Raw genomic sequence first — 15,555 nt, 5'->3', positions numbered from 1 at the left:
TCAAGCGCACACGTAACCACATACGTCTGTGTCCGCGGTATCCTGGCGCGCACACGAAGTGGTTTTGGTCATTTTAGTCCAAGATGCCCACACGAAAGTGATTGCATAGTGGGAGATGGTATAACGTTGCAATGCCACCTTAACAAATTGAGGCAAGCATTGAAACAATGTTCCCAAGATGAAGGTATTTGAAGTAAATTTACTTTGCAGTAAATTTACTTACTTATTAAATTTAATTTCAAGTAAATTTACTTACTAAATTAAATTTGAATAAAGAGAGAGAGAGAGAGAGAGAGAGAGAGAGAGAGAGAGAGAGAGAGAGAGAGAGAGAGAGAGAGAGGAGAGAGAGAGAGAGAGAGAGAGAACGCCTTTAATGAAAGCTGAAGAGGTCAGCCCCACTAACGGTAGGGCTTGCTACTCCAGATGGGGTTAATACAGTGAGGTGACAGCGAAAAATAAAAAAAAAAGAAAAGAAAAGAAAGAAAGGGGAGTAAGAGGGGAAATGCACACATATACAAATTGTACATGCTCAGAGAGTTCACAGAACCTCTTCTAGCCCTGTTTCAGCAAGAAAAGTAAGAAGTGTTTTTGTACCCAGCACTGCTTCCTCACGATTTCGCCAGGGTCCAAGGAAGTGTGAGAGTTTCAGAGGACAACCGCGTCGTAGTCGCACAAGCGCTTTCGACGCTGTTCCCCGCTGACTGGCATATCGCGAGCAGTGGTTTAAAATGTGCCTGATGTTGTCGGTAGTAGAGCACACTGTACACAATGGCGACTCTAGCCAGCCCAGCTTAAACAAGAAACTTCGTGTGTATGCAACATTAAGTCGAAGCCGGTGTAACACGCCTTCAGTGCGCTTTGGCAGACCCCGTGGATACGGGAAATCGCACTGAGGGTCTATAGCATGAAGAGGCGCATAACTGCTCAGAGGATCCTGCCAAGCCGGCAGCTGGAGTTGCCATCCTAGGTCGATTGCAGCTGCTTTGCTATACTCGTTGGAAAACGGGATTCCAACGGTGAAGTTGAGGTCGTGGGGCACGTCATCGCCATATGCAGGCTTTCGTAGTGGTCTTGCGCCGTTACGGGTATGTTTAAATGTTTTGATTCGTCTTTTTCAGGCCTCGAAGCTTCTATCATTACGTCGCAGACACTGTTTGTCAACATTGGAGAGCGATGCAACATCGCCGGGTCTCGGAAGTTCGCCCAGATGATACGCAGCGAAAAATATCAGGTATGTGCTCTTGGGATGCAGAAGCAAAGAATGTCTGATACTGCCGGCCAGAATTATGCTCAAATATATACTACGGCAACTTGCACTGAGCTAGAAACTTGCGGTGATGTGTGGATGCGGATGACTATGACTATGTGTTTTTACCTAAAACCAATATAAGCAATATTTCAAACGCTATGGCAGCAGTATGGGGGAATACGGGTGCTTTTTGAGTTAATTCGGGAATATACAGGAAAGAAATGCGTGCCCGGAAGTATTTTTCTCGGGCTCTAAATTTGTCGCGTGGTTCCGGCTAACAATCAGCTGTAATTGTGAGCCTGAAGTATGCCTAAAATCATAGAGCCAACCATAAAAGATTTCCGGCTGAAAATTCCCATTCTCCTATACCTTCGTTACGTCAAAAATTGAATCCAGGGGGGAAATTTCGGGCGTAATGATGGCATTTACACTGTAAGAGACAATGAGAAGACGCGTTTTCACTTGAAGGGCCTAAAAATTAGTAGGATGGCACGTGGCCACATTGCGGCGCGGAGAAACTAGAATTAAAATGGCCGCGCATTCGAGCCTGTGACACGAACGCCGACAGAGAGTTCAAAGTCGGTTCATGTCGACTCTTAGGCCAAATCCACACCTGACAGGAATGGACCTATGCAAGGCAATGCCAGGCGCGCAGCAGACTGATGTCAGGGCACAGTCAGAAAAATTGGTACGGCCAGGAAAGATGGGGAATGTGCAACTTGCAAATTTGTAGCGTATTTGTCCTCTAATTTCAAGCACATCCACTGGACGAACAGCCATTCGCAATGATGCTTCTCCGCCATGGTCATTCGGAGCGTCCTTGATGAGCTCCTTCTTGGATAAGACTGGCTAAACAGCGCCGCATTACTCTTTCGCACTCCTCGTTTTCTCCCTTTGGTGAGCGACCTTTCGGGGAAACCTTAAGACACACACGGTGCCGAGCCCGGGTCTTTGGGTTCAAAAGCACGACGTCTCAACCTCTGAACCACCACGGCGGGTTGAACTGTATTTCGGCATAACAAATTTCTATTTCAATTTCAATTACACCCTCACTATCTGTTATTATTCTGACAGGCGCAAAAATGCGATCCCCGGTTGGTGGAACCAATGTTTAAGATATGAGCAGGGGTCAGCCTCATGACCCACCTGGACTTTCGGCACGTAAAACCATAGCATTGAAATTTACAGCGAAGCTGTTAATGAATTGGTTTTCCCGTATAGCGTCCGTGTGCACAGGCCCGTCGACAAAGTATGGCACGCGCTCTCTCCGGAGCTATAGCGGTGAATAGCACTCACTCTAACGTTGGTATATATATATATATATATATATATATATATATATATATATATATATATATATATATATATATATATATATATATATATATATATATATATATATATATGTATGTATAAATACTATACTGAAATCGGCCTGCTAAGATGGCTGTATTGTTACGCTGAGTATAATTTACACGCCAAAAATAGTTCGCAGTAAAGTTGTAAACGTTACAGAATTCATGTCTCGTGGCAGTACACGGCTGTTTACGGAAGGCGTACGGCCACAGGAAAGGGCTGTAACTCTTGTTCCGTCAAAAGTATTCCCAAAGAAATTAAACGAGGAATAATTTAGAATTTATTCTACGGGATTTATGTTAGGTGTTTGTACACGATCAGCGTAGTGAATCACCTTACATAAACCAATATAGTTATACACCAATACAGCTCCCTTGGTCTTCCACTTTCATAGTAGTGGAAGGGCTCTGAATATCTATATTTGTTTAGTGTATCAGTGAGGAATACAATGATGAAATATTGAAATGGGTGTTATTTTTTTGTCATCTCACTAAAGGAGGCCCTTCAAGTCGCTAAGGACCAAGTCGAAATGGGCGCTCAAATCTTGGACATCAACGTCGACGATGGACTGATTGACGGACCGAAAGCGATGAGAAAGTTTCTCAACCTAGTCGCAAGCGAGCCTGCTGTAGCTAAGGTGAGTACAGCCAGGCGATCCGAGATGTAAGGTGGTATACGCTAATGAAACACACTATTTAGAATGTTTTCATCAACAGTGCAAATACGCAAGGGACAGCGAAGCGCTAGCAATTAGTTAAACTTGTTGTCTACCCGGGGCTTATCTTCCCACCAATAGTAGAGTCAAGATCTGACAGCTGCATCTCAAAGCGGCGACTGAGCGCGACCTGTACATTTGTTCAGAATGAAAATAATCTCTGGCAACTGCCGGCTAGCTCAGGGGGCCGTCTGACCATGGGTTCAGGTTTCGGCGGCAGTGCTCTTCGGCCGTTGTTTCCCTCAGGTTTTATCCCTTCGTCCCGCGCGTAGGGGAAGGGGGTGCTAACTTCAGCAACTCAACGGTCCATTTACGCTAATTCCTGCAGCGGTCACCATGTGTGGACTTTACCGAACAAGAGTTGTCGTCACCGTAATCTTCGGCGTGACCAGTCGTATCAGGGAGATTTTCACCTGAAAACGGAACGTGTCTGTTTCCCGGGGCATGCTTGCGACGTGAACTTGACGCAGTTCTCCGACCTGCCCGACCCAGTTGTTGATGTACGAAGGAGCCGTGGACTCGGTAGAGCGTATGCGTCCTCCTTCATTTACTGCTGATGGGTAGGCACGGCCTGAACTGCGAGCGGCGAAGAACAGCGGCTGCCTAGGCAGCTGCAGTCGCGTTGTATCTACATGTGTGATGTGGCGCGTGGCACCGCTGACCCTGACGCACCCTTGATGATCGTGAAAGTATGGGGATGATGATGATGATGATGGTGATGATGATGATGATATGGCGCTGAATGCAGATGCGCCACTGCAATGTCTTGTTATCGATGACACTCTGACAACATTGTAGTTTTGTTGAGTATTGCAGCTCCCCGCGGCAGTATTCTACGATATATTAGAAGTAAAGAAGCAACCAATAAAAACAATTAGTCGACAAAAATTCTCGCTCCGTGTATATCTCATGTTCACAACACACAGGTTAAGCAGTGGCAGTGGCGCAGCATTTTAAATTTTATTACAGCGGAAATTGTTTCAGCAAAAATTCTGAAAGGAAAATGAGTTGTTAGTCACGCGAATATGTCGAATGGTGTTTTTATTGTACATAAGCGAGATAGGCCACTCGGTAAGCAAAAAAAAAAAATTAATATTTGCGTCGAAGTCGAACTAGTGTCTCCGCAGACATCGCAACATGCAGTTTAGAATTGGCCTGTCACATCCCGCGTTTCCGATATATCTTCCGGAGAAAGAGCAAAAGCTATAGTAGTTGCGCCGTGTGCATTTAGACCACAAGCAGAAGGAAACGTAAGTGGTGAAAATGGGAGTTGGCCTCGATCACTTGGTGCCATTTTAAGAGAGTAATGACAAAGCAAAGCGACGAAGAACACACAGGTGGCAAGAACTTACGGTCACCGGTTAGCCTCCTTCGTGATGCGAGCACTTCGATAGTAATACCGTATTTACTCGCGTAATGAACGCACTTTTTTCCCCGTAAGACCGAAGCAAAGTTGGGGGTGCGTATATTATGCTGGATAATTTCCCGGAAACTTTTTATGAGCGTCGAAAGAAGGCTACCACGAAACAAAATATTGCATTAGATAACCGACCTTTCGCAGTAAATATACACGCACACAATTGGAAAACACATCGTTTTTATTGAACTACACTCGTCTTCGTCAATTCTGAAATGTCCACTGGAAGCACGGTTCCCATGCTCAACTGCGTACTCCACAACCTTTAGCTTAAAACTGGCCGTGTAACTGACATTCAGGCCCATAGCCGACTGAAATGTAAACTACGAGGGGAAAAGCAAGCAAGCAGCAACGCTATCACTAAAAAAGTAGGGCTAGACCTCAGAGGACTGAGCCGACTGAGCGTCGTTGTGATTGGCTGTCCCACGATACCGCGCCGGAGTGTTTGTTTGTTGTTACTAAGAGAGATGGCACGCGCGATCATCATCAGCGGGAGCGAGTAAAGTGGGAAAGCTACAGTACGGCCATCTGTGGGACTCTTTCTTTCCACAATGGTGGAACTGCAGGGTTGAAATGTTGGGGGTGCGTTTATTACGTGGGGAAAAAAAGAAACAACATTTTGACGGCTAAAGTTGGGGGCTCCGTTCATTACGCGAGTAAATACGGTACCTCTTGCACAGAGTTATGGGGTTATGCCAGAGTGGAGAACCAATACGGCCACTGTACTATGCTGTGTATCCAACCGGCACCGCCTGTCTTGCGCCAACTGCATACCGGGCGATTACCACGACCACTTTTCCAATCTGCTAGAGTTCTGAAAATTTCAGACAGCATTCAGTAGGCGCTGTTAAGTGCCTCTGATTCGTTTGGTTGGGACTGGAACGCCTCCGGGGGCATTTCGCACGCTTTGCCTTGCAGCTTTCGCTGCACACGTTCGAACAGGTTGTGTCATCTGTGATTCGGGGAAGGAGACCCTAAAGAAAATGTCCTCTTCTCCTGGCGTCGTCTTTTCCTTCCAAGTGCAGAGCACTTTAGGCGCTTGCCTTGTCGTCGTAGCTCGCTCGCTGGACTCAAGTAAAGCCACGGGGCTAAATGAGAATTTATTACAATCCACATATCATTCCGTCATAGCCGCTGTCGTCGCGGCGTAACCAGGAGGCTTCGAAAGCCAAGTGGTTTATGTTGTCATAAGCGTTCAAAACTCGTGAACCGCTGGCGCTTGTCCTACATCTCGCCGTTGTTGGGCTAAATATTCGTAATTATCAGGCAGCGCCCGCGTTCTTTTAGTTAGGAACGCTCGTTAGGTAGGTTTTTACGATAGTAAGCGAAAAAAAAGTGTCAGTGCAACGCCGGGACGGGCGGGAGGAAAAGCAAGCACAAAAAGAACAGAACTCCCGCCGACGCAGTTTCAGGCAGGGAGCGCACAAGCACTGCGCAGGCGGGAAAGCTGAAATGCGGTGGGTGGTAGGACTCCGTAGGAGTGAGCGGATGACGGCGCCACAGCCCATTACGGCGCATCACTGCTCTGCACTTCCGACAACTTTCACGTTGAGTGGAACGGCTTTAATTTTTGTGGATGTTGTCAGTTTTCTTTTTGCACGGCAACCCGAACTGCGTACCCCAGTCTAGTTCCTGTGTTGTCATCGGTTGGTACAAAGTGCTTGTGAGGAGCTCGCATTGTGATACCTGGTGGGGTTGAGCTCAAATTATAGAAAATGCTTAAACTTTCTATGACGGTGAAAATAAAAGCCTAGTAGGAACTTTTCATAATCTGGGGTTGACCATTCTGTTAAAATTTGAGGGCGCGCTCCCGTGTCCAACTGGCAGCCTCGCTGGACAGTAACCTCCGAAGCTGATACCGCTCGCTAGCCCTCGCCATTTCTCGGTGCGTGCTGCGTCGCCCTTCTCCACAGCCCTTTCCCAACCCTCCTACCCCACTGATGTTCCCATTTCCTTGTGCGCAATCCATTGTGCGACTCCGACGTGCTCTAGAACTTTCACACTTCCTTGGACACTGGAGAAATCACGACGAGGCACTGCTGGGAACAGAAACTCTGCTTACTTTTCTTGCGGAAAACGGGCTAGAAGAGGTCCTGTGAAACCTCTGAACATAAACATTTTATATATGCTTACATCTCTCCCCCACTTTTTTTATTTTAGGGGCTCCAGCTGTTGGCGTCTCCTGTTATCGTCGTCGTGATCGTCGTTCGTCTCATGTAGTCACGGTACTAAAACGTCGGGAAACTCGTTTACGCCTCGCGTTAGAACGTAACGCGTACTAAAAAAACACCGGGATTCTCGTTTACGCCTCGCGCTGGAGCGCTTCGTAACGCGTACTAGAAACCCACCGGTACACTTGTTTACGCCCCGCGCTAGACAGCTTCGTGCTTTAAAGGCAAGAGACTTTTACAGCAAAGCTGTATACCTCTACCCTCCCCTCCCCCCACCCCCCTCCAACGGTTTCATAAAGCGCCAAGCCGCCAAGAATACAATTATGCACTGCATGCTTCGCCCTTCACTAGGTTTCACATTAGGGAAGATGGCCCGGTATGTTTCATTTTTTTCTCTTACTCCCTATTTCCCCCTTTCGTCTCACTGTATCCACTCCCATCTGGAATAGCAAGCCCAACCGTTATGGGGCTGACCTTTTCAGACTTCATTAAAGGTTTCCTCTCTCTCTCTCTCTCTCTCTCTCTCTCTCTCTCTCTCTCTCTCTCTCTCTCTCTCTCTCGCTCTCCCTCTTGCGCAAGTTGAACTTTTGTTGGACCACCTTTTCTTTGAAGCTCGCAACGCGCTTGCTTGAAACAGAGATTTGGGGCTTTCGCCGTAAAAAACGCACAGGAGCTACGAAAACACGAACTACAGGGGTGCTAGTTTTTGTCACCCCTTTGTATTTTTAACCGCGGAGCTGTTTAAGCTTAAGTGGCCGCCGTGCCGGGCGTCGCTCAAAACTCGGCGCAGCAAAGTGGAGAGGGGAAAATCACTAGGCCAAGAAGCGTGAGGGGAAGTGTAGAAGAGGCAAGGAGCGCGTGTGAGGAGTGTACGTGTGGGCGCAGATGTTCGGTTAGGGAGGCGCGCATCGGGGATTGGCTGCGCCTAGTAATGACGTCACTTCTGACGTGCAGGCGTTCTCCTAGTTGAGAGAGACGGCGTGCGTTCGGCAGGTCTCATTGTGCGATCAACCAGTAAGATAGGCTGACCGAAGAGAAGCCGAGTCAAAGGTATCAGCGCGGCTGTTTTCTCAGTCTTCGCATCTCAATTGCCAAGGTGGCCGAAATTTTGCACTCAACACTACCAAGTATGTAATACCAACTAGGACAATCTGTTACGTTACTTAATTGCATTTAATGTTCATGTTCTGACGGGGTCCCCCCTACCTCCCTCTCCCCCCCCCCCCCTCGGGGCTGGGGACCCCGTCTGCAAGGCAGAGGAGTTCACTAAACTTGTAACTAAATGTATATATGATAGTATCTACGCCCCATGAGCCACCCTCTGTGTCCGGAACTCGTTTCAGTGGGTTTGATCATACTGGCAAGGACTGGGGAACCCATGAAACCCATGAGCTAAATTCGCGAACGTGCTAGAAACTTCCCCCCCCCCCCCCTTTTTCAATGTGTGTCAGCTGAACATATATGAGAACACCTGCGGGCATTTGTTAACGTTTGTCAATCGATTCTGGGCTTCTGGGCGTACTCGTTTTTATCAGCATGACGAAGCTATTATCAGGAAGGCGAAACTATTAACAAGACATCTGGTGGCCATTCTTTACGTAACGTTTTTTTGATCGTAGTAGTTCTTAGAGAAGAGTTGCTAGTCTTATAAACATTACGCAATTCTTTGAGCCGTATTCGTGGGCGCACGTCGAAATCCAGGTCCCGATGTGCATCGACTCATCCAACTTCGACGTCATCCTGGCCGGCCTGAAATGCCTGCAAGGAAAAGGTATCGTCAACTCGATCAGCCTCAAGGGAGGCCAGCAAGAGTTCGTCAGCCAAGCGCTGGCCATAAAGAAGTTCGGTGCTGCGGTCGTCGTCATGGCGTTTGACGAGGTCGGCCAGGTAAATGACCTTCGTCTTGGCCATTGTTGTTCTCGCAGGCACTGTGGCTTTTCGTGGTGTTTACGTTAACAAGTGCACTAAAATCTCGTTAAATGGAAATTTAGAAGGAAACTAGTTTCTTTTTCTTCTCATTCTTACGTTTTGAGTTATATCTGGTTCCAAGCAGAACCTCTCAGTGCATACGAATGTTATTACGTCTCGATAATTCCCACAATTTCATTAATCGTGATCTGCACTTGGCTACAAGAGGTGACCCTTATTCAAGTTAGTGAGGAACAGGTCGTCCGACGTCTGCATAAATTGAGGAGGGGTACGTTGACTCTGCGTCTTTAGAAACCAGATCGCGATTTTCCCCATCAAGAACGGACAGCGATTCCTCATAATTGCAACGGTAACTTGTCATGACTAATTTTTATTAAAAATTTCTAATCAGTGTTGAAATTTTGGCTAGTGGGATTAAGTTCATTTTGCACAGCGTAAAAGAAGCACGGCGCAGAATGAGCAGGAATTAAATGTAACGAACGCTGTGGCGTCTTATCTTATTGTAAGGCTATTAGACGAGTGTAGATTAGACGCCCCAGCATCCATCGGCCTCATTTTTACGCGGTCTGTACCATGCTATTTTATACTGTGCAAAATGAACGTAATCCCAGCAGCCAAAATTTCCATCTTGATTCAAATTTGGCATATGTTCTGTGTTTTCATCCCTTCTAACGAAAGGAAAATAAATCTTGAATTTTTATCAAGATTTTCGTTTCAGAAGATCTTGTTCACTATAAGCTTTGTTAAAACTTGCGTCTTTCGGGGTGGTGTTTATTTAGGCGATTTTTGCGTAATGAGATGCCGTTGTCTTTGAAAAGAAAGCGAAAGTATGACTGTCTTGGAGCTTGTTTATTTACCCTGAGATATGTGAAATTAAAAATATTGAGGAATTGCGGCCAACCGTGTGAGAAAATGGCATGAATGAAAAGCAACCCAATGGTAGCATGGGTTGACAGCATGTGCAAAAACAAGAAAATATTTTTTAGAAAAATAAAAGCCTTCGAAGACGCAGTGATTGGCATACTGCGGCATACCGAACCGAGTGGGGGTCTGGACTATTTGATGAATAGTTTAATGTTGATACTGTTCTGTCTTAGCTCTTTCAAAAGTTCCGTTCCGTCTTAACACTTCAGGCCGCCGATGAGGACCGGAAGGTGGAGATATGCGCTCGGTCCTACCGAATCCTAGTCGAGGAAGCCGGTTTCGACCCGAGCGACGTCATTTTCGATCCCAACATTTTGACGGTTGCTACGGGAATGTCAGAGCATGCAAACTACGCTGTGGACTACATCAACGCTACTCGTCGCATAAAGGTAAGGAGGAGAAGGAGTAAATATTTTTATTCGCTATAAAAGCCTAGCGGATACATCATGAATGTGGTTTCTTGGGAGTTCGGTCAAGAATGGCGAAATTAGGACCAAGAGAGTAAGGGCCACACAAACTAGTCAGCGCAGTGTCCTGTCTGATATGCGTGTCACTCGTCCCACTTTCTCTTGATCTCACCATGTTAGTTTACATGTTTGGCTCAATGTCTGCAAAAACCCACTGCGAAGTGACGCGGTCCCACAAGAAATGTACTTTGCTTGAGTCGCAGTTTATTAGCTATTGTGTTAAGCTTTTAAAGTTGACTCCCTTCATTGCACTCTACGCAATATTAAGGCTCTGGAGCGGTCTCACGCTTTCAACACACTAAATACATCGATGAACATTCTCTACTTTGTTGCTACGCCCATTTGCAAGCTTTCGTTGTGTTCACTCACTTTAAAGTCAGGCGTTTTATTGAAATTGGAAATTTATTCCCAGTCTTGACCACCTCTCACTACTTGTAAAACACCTCTTGAGTGTTTGTTTTCCAGTCGTTTCACTGTCGTTTGCAACCTTGTGACGTTATCCTCCCGGCGCCTTTTTCTTCTCCCTAATGCCTTGCTCGATGTTAGTCGGAAGCGTCGTCTTGATTTCTGTGTTTTTATAATAGTTTGTTCAGTTTATTTTTGCCGTTATATACCGTAATATTTTTGGCCTATGCAACTTAATAAAACAAAGAATTATCGAAAAAAAAATGTTGGTGTTCTGTTGTTTTTAGCAACGTTAAAATTGTGAAGAAAAACTCGTTCGCTATGCGATTCCTGCCTCCACTACTAACTAGTGTAAACAATAGTTATTGAGACGCATTAATTTCATTCAAGCTGGAAGAATCAGCGCTCATTTAACCTCCTTATCCTTGGCTTCAGCATGTTTCTTTTTAAGAAAATAATTGCAAGCTGCTTTTTTTTTTCACGCGGATATCGTGCCCCAGGACATACACGCAAAATAATCAGAATGCACGAAGTAATTTTGTTTATTGCATTACTTTGTGGCACTTTGTTCACAACGTTATTATCGTCCACACATTGCTCATAATAAAGTTTATTCCTCATAATAAAGTTCATTCCACTCCACTCCACACATAGCACAATTGTCCTTTTCAGGCTACCCTTCCCGGAGTTCGGGTTAGTGGTGGGGTATCCAATCTATCCTTCGCTTTTCGTGGCCAAGACCGCATCCGAGAGGCGATGCACAGCGTTTTTCTGCTGCACGCAATCGACGTAAGTATACCTCTTGCCTCGAGAACCAAAATGGTAAGTTCCTACTGCGAAGAGCAGGGAGACCTCAAGTAAAAAAAATAAACTTGACAGGACAAAGACAAGAGGTTCTTTTAAGTGAAACTTCGCTTAATTTGTACTTTATTTACGCTGCTCAGAAAGTGGTAGATTCTACTGCAGGTCACGGAGAGTCAAAAAACGCAAAAAGGACGATATTGCTGCAATGTTAGTGCATGTTAAATAACTATAATCTCCTTTAAAAAGGTCGTGGCACTTAATAACAGAACACTACCGAGTTACTTGTCACAGTATCCACTAGGCACTTAGTGTTTTTACAAACTGGCCATGCATAATCTAGTAAAAAACTACGTGTTGACAATAGGGATCGGCTGAGCGCGGAGCACGACATAGACACATTCAACACGCACAGATCACATTTAGGCAACAAATAAATTGAGCAATAAAACCAACGGGATGCACGAGGAGAGCGAGTATAACTTAGTTACTTTAGAAATACGTCTGCTTTTCGTTCCTTTATAGCCAACAAAGGAAAGTCCGCTGATAGAGTCAGTGGGCTTGTCGCAAAAATCAAATATTTTAGTGGTAATTTTAGAATTATGCATTTTAACGTGAACATATACGTCAGCATGTGTACTTTCAAAAACCTTGTAATCGTTATTTGGAGTGGGAAATGTGCTGTTCATATTACGTTAAAGGTTACTATTTACTATTACGTTCAATTTTGTTACTATCGGCGAATGTTTGTATAAAAAAAGCAGCCGTTACTAAGAGCACAGTCTATACTAGTAACGATTGCGTTTAGGTTCCATACTTATTGGCAAGACCTACGTACTGTTCTGGAGGGGGGGGGGGTTGTAAAGCTCGTAAGGAGTTATTAAATACAACCCGTTACTACCTTTTTACTAGCATCTTTGTTAGGAGTGTATATAGTTCAAATTCTTTTAAAAAGGATACCATTCGATGAACGGCGATTAATCATATGAATGGACCATTCGTGCTAAGCCCAGGTGCTGTCTGGTATAATTGGACAACTGGCATAGCAAAAAAGACCCTAGAGTGCGCGCTCCACTATTCGTGCCCCGTTCTTACAACTATCTAGCTTCACTAGTTAACTGGCGTGGAACTGCAAATTCATGTGCGCAGATGAACACCCGTAGAAAGAAACAACACGCGAAAAACTGAAGGCGCGATAGGTTGTACTTGTTTTTAATGTAAGCTCCTGGTGCTGTTTCTCATCTGCAATAAGGCACAATTCCCTGCCACGGCTAGTAATCGGACAGCCTTTGATGCACTGTTTCAGTCATTGTTCACAAGAAACGCGGAGGGTCTTCAGCACAAAAGTTCTGTGCGCGTTTTTTCTTCGTATTTTCCGGTCCACGCACACGTGTGCAATATACGCACTATTAACGTTTTGGCGTGATCTGAGGCAAAATGAAGGCAATTACGGCAGTTGTGCGCGAGGTTAAACAGGCATGTTGACAGAACACTTAGCTGTGCTTTGTGGAGGGAGGTGCGATATTACATTTGATTGTGGCTGACGAAATGGCACCGAGACATGCATCGAGGCACGAAAACTGGCATTCCTGCTCCTTCGGTTTATTTTTCATCTCTTCATTTCGAGGTGGGCGGGGCCTGACGTTGCAGCGACTTGAACTTCATGCAGCTATCAGTGTGCGTAGCAATAAGCAGTTCTACATGCGATACTGTGTTCGTGTGTGTACGAGGCGCCAACTCTTCCATGCCTACCTGTTTATTTTCGAGCGCAAGCTCTTAAGCGCCCGCTCAATGTAATCGAACCAACGAAGAGCCCACCGAAGGTAGACGAGGAGGAAAGTATGGCAAAAGTGGGAGGGGCAGAGCGGTATGCATATAGGCCGCGACATCTGGGTGAAAACCGCGCCTTGGTGCCTAGCGACACCCGAGAAAGGCGACGCAAAACCAGGCATCCATGAAAGCAAGCGTCTTGTTTTGCCAATTTCACACAAAGGACATAAGCCCAGCACGCGCTGTCTGCGGCACGTGTGTGGGTCCTTCGTCATCCTCTCTAGTTTCTTGGCGTATCCAAACCACGTGACTTTGCGCAGGAGGTTCAAACACGATTCACAACAACATGCTGGGCGGCGGCGACGCGCTGCGGAATAACGGCAGAGCAGCGCGACGCCGTGCGTTCGCTCATCACGAGGTCACTTCCTCAGAACCGGCAGGTATGCGATGCGACCGAGAAAGACTGCAATTCGCGCTGCACTCAAATTCTCTTGCCTAAATAACGCATTAGACCTTACGCCTAGTGTGAGGCTTACCACCAGAATTGTTTTATTAGCTCCCGTTCTCGCCTACCTAAAATAATTTTCCCGCGTTTTGCGCGCTTCAAACCACAGGCTGGAATGGACATGGGAATCGTGAACGCCGGCTGCCTTCCCGTCTACGACAGCATTGAGCCGCGACTTGTGGAGCTCTGCGAAGCGGTCGTGATGAACACGGAGGAGGATGCGACGGAGAAGCTTCTCGAGTACTCCAAGGTCTGCAGTGCTGTCGAGTTCAGTTGTCTGTTTCTGCTCTTGTTTCTGTGCTATCGTCACCCAAAATGGAGGTAGGAGGGGGGGCTGAAACTTGTGCTTCCTCAATCAAATCTGCGTTTACAGAACTGTAAGGGCCACCTGTTGTTTCTATTGACGATGTCCATTGTTAAATCGGAAGAAATAATCAGGTCATGGGGTACCGTTTGAATGTTTTTTTTTATTTGACTCAAAGTATTAATGCTGTGGTTAGTGGAGCAATTCTTTAAGCACAAGCATATGTGCTAAAGAGAGCGAGAGATAGAGAGAGAGAAAACTTTGTTATCTAAGCATCTGCCACACGCAAAGTAGTTCCTTTAACATGAATTGTCTCCCTTTAGAAATTTGTTTTTAAATACAGTTAGGTCCGGTATTTACCCGATTGCGGTTAAGAGTAGTTTAGTTTATGTCGTGAAGTACTTTTAGTGACAGCGTGCACAAGCGTAGTTTTTCCTGACTCGATGAAAAAAAAAAGCCGCCCGCCCGCATCTTCCCACGGGGGGAACTCGAGTAAATGCGTCGCATAGGGGTGGTTGTATTGCGTGAAAGTTGCGTAATTGGATAGTTTGTGGTTACCGTTTGGATGTGGGGAGGGCTTGGAATGCTTAATTATGGGGGAGAGACACGCGTGCGCGCACTTCCGTACACAAGCGCGCGACCTTTCTACGCCCCCCACCATGCTGTTGTCACGCAGCTGTCACGCCGCTAGCACGCCGCTATCACATGTACACCTGCCGCTGTTGCTGCTGAGCGCGACGGAGTGCACGGGGTAACTACTGCGCATGCGCGCGCAGACGCGTTCCCCCCGCACCGCCGCAGCTGTTGTTGAGAGCGACGAGGCGCACGGGGCAGCTACGGCGCAAGCGCGCGCAGACGCGCTCCTGCCGCACCGCCGCAGCTGTTGTTGAGAGCGAGGAGGGTACGGGGGAGAGGCGCGCGCCTGCGCCTCGACGTGACGTCATGAGCTGCGGACGCCTATGGACGGAGGAGTTGGCGAGCCTAAGAAATGCTCCGCATTTAATAAACAGGCAAGAAAGTAACATTTTCGCATATGTACTCAATACGTCCTATTGCCAAGTGTATTCCTCTTAACTTATGCTAGTTAAATGTATGCTACCCGTCGAACAACTGAGTGGTTTGCACAGTCTTTTTTTCTAAAACCAGTACCGAATGGAATAAGGTACCGAATGATGTTGTCTAATGAGGTATTTTTGTTATCTTTGTAGGGTGTTTTGTTTCGCGATGCCTGGTTTTGGCTTCGGTTATTGCTTTTAATCATATTTAGGTTTCTCAGTTTTCGTATATGTAATTCTACCCCCCTCCCACCTACTATATTAGTAGACAACATCCTTTCCTTCGTGTCAAATATAATCCGATAAAAAAGGAGCTGGAAACATCCCTCTAGCTGTCTTCTTTGACATCTAGGCAGCATTTGTCAGCGTCGCACACGCAGCCATACGAAGAGACATCACACGCATAGGCCTTTGAGGGCATGTTCCAGTGGCTATGTGACTACTTGCAAGGCCGGTATGTCTACATGGTCACCAGTGATTGCGAAAT

General features: G+C 46.3%; 1 protein-coding gene across 1 annotated transcript in view; it reads left to right on the top strand.

Moving 5' to 3' along the window:
- LOC144148803 (methionine synthase-like) overlaps positions 1 to 15,555 on the top strand; it is an 89,304-nt gene that overhangs the window by 30,381 nt on the left and 43,368 nt on the right. The window contains exons 12-17 of the mRNA XM_077680306.1: positions 1,119 to 1,231; positions 3,102 to 3,242; positions 8,610 to 8,795; positions 9,971 to 10,150; positions 11,306 to 11,422; positions 13,819 to 13,959. Coding sequence (XP_077536432.1) covers positions 1,119 to 1,231; positions 3,102 to 3,242; positions 8,610 to 8,795; positions 9,971 to 10,150; positions 11,306 to 11,422; positions 13,819 to 13,959 — 878 coding nt within the window. The remainder of the gene's footprint in view (positions 1 to 1,118; positions 1,232 to 3,101; positions 3,243 to 8,609; positions 8,796 to 9,970; positions 10,151 to 11,305; positions 11,423 to 13,818; positions 13,960 to 15,555) is intronic.

Source organism: Haemaphysalis longicornis, unplaced genomic scaffold (genome assembly GCF_048455015.1).
Source record: "Haemaphysalis longicornis isolate Haplotype H1 unplaced genomic scaffold, Haemaphysalis longicornis Haplotype H1 scaffold_8, whole genome shotgun sequence".
NCBI lineage: Eukaryota > Metazoa > Arthropoda > Arachnida > Ixodida > Ixodidae > Haemaphysalis > Haemaphysalis longicornis.
Note: the sequence above shows the minus strand (reverse complement) of the source record. Positions and strands in the feature narration are given on the sequence as shown.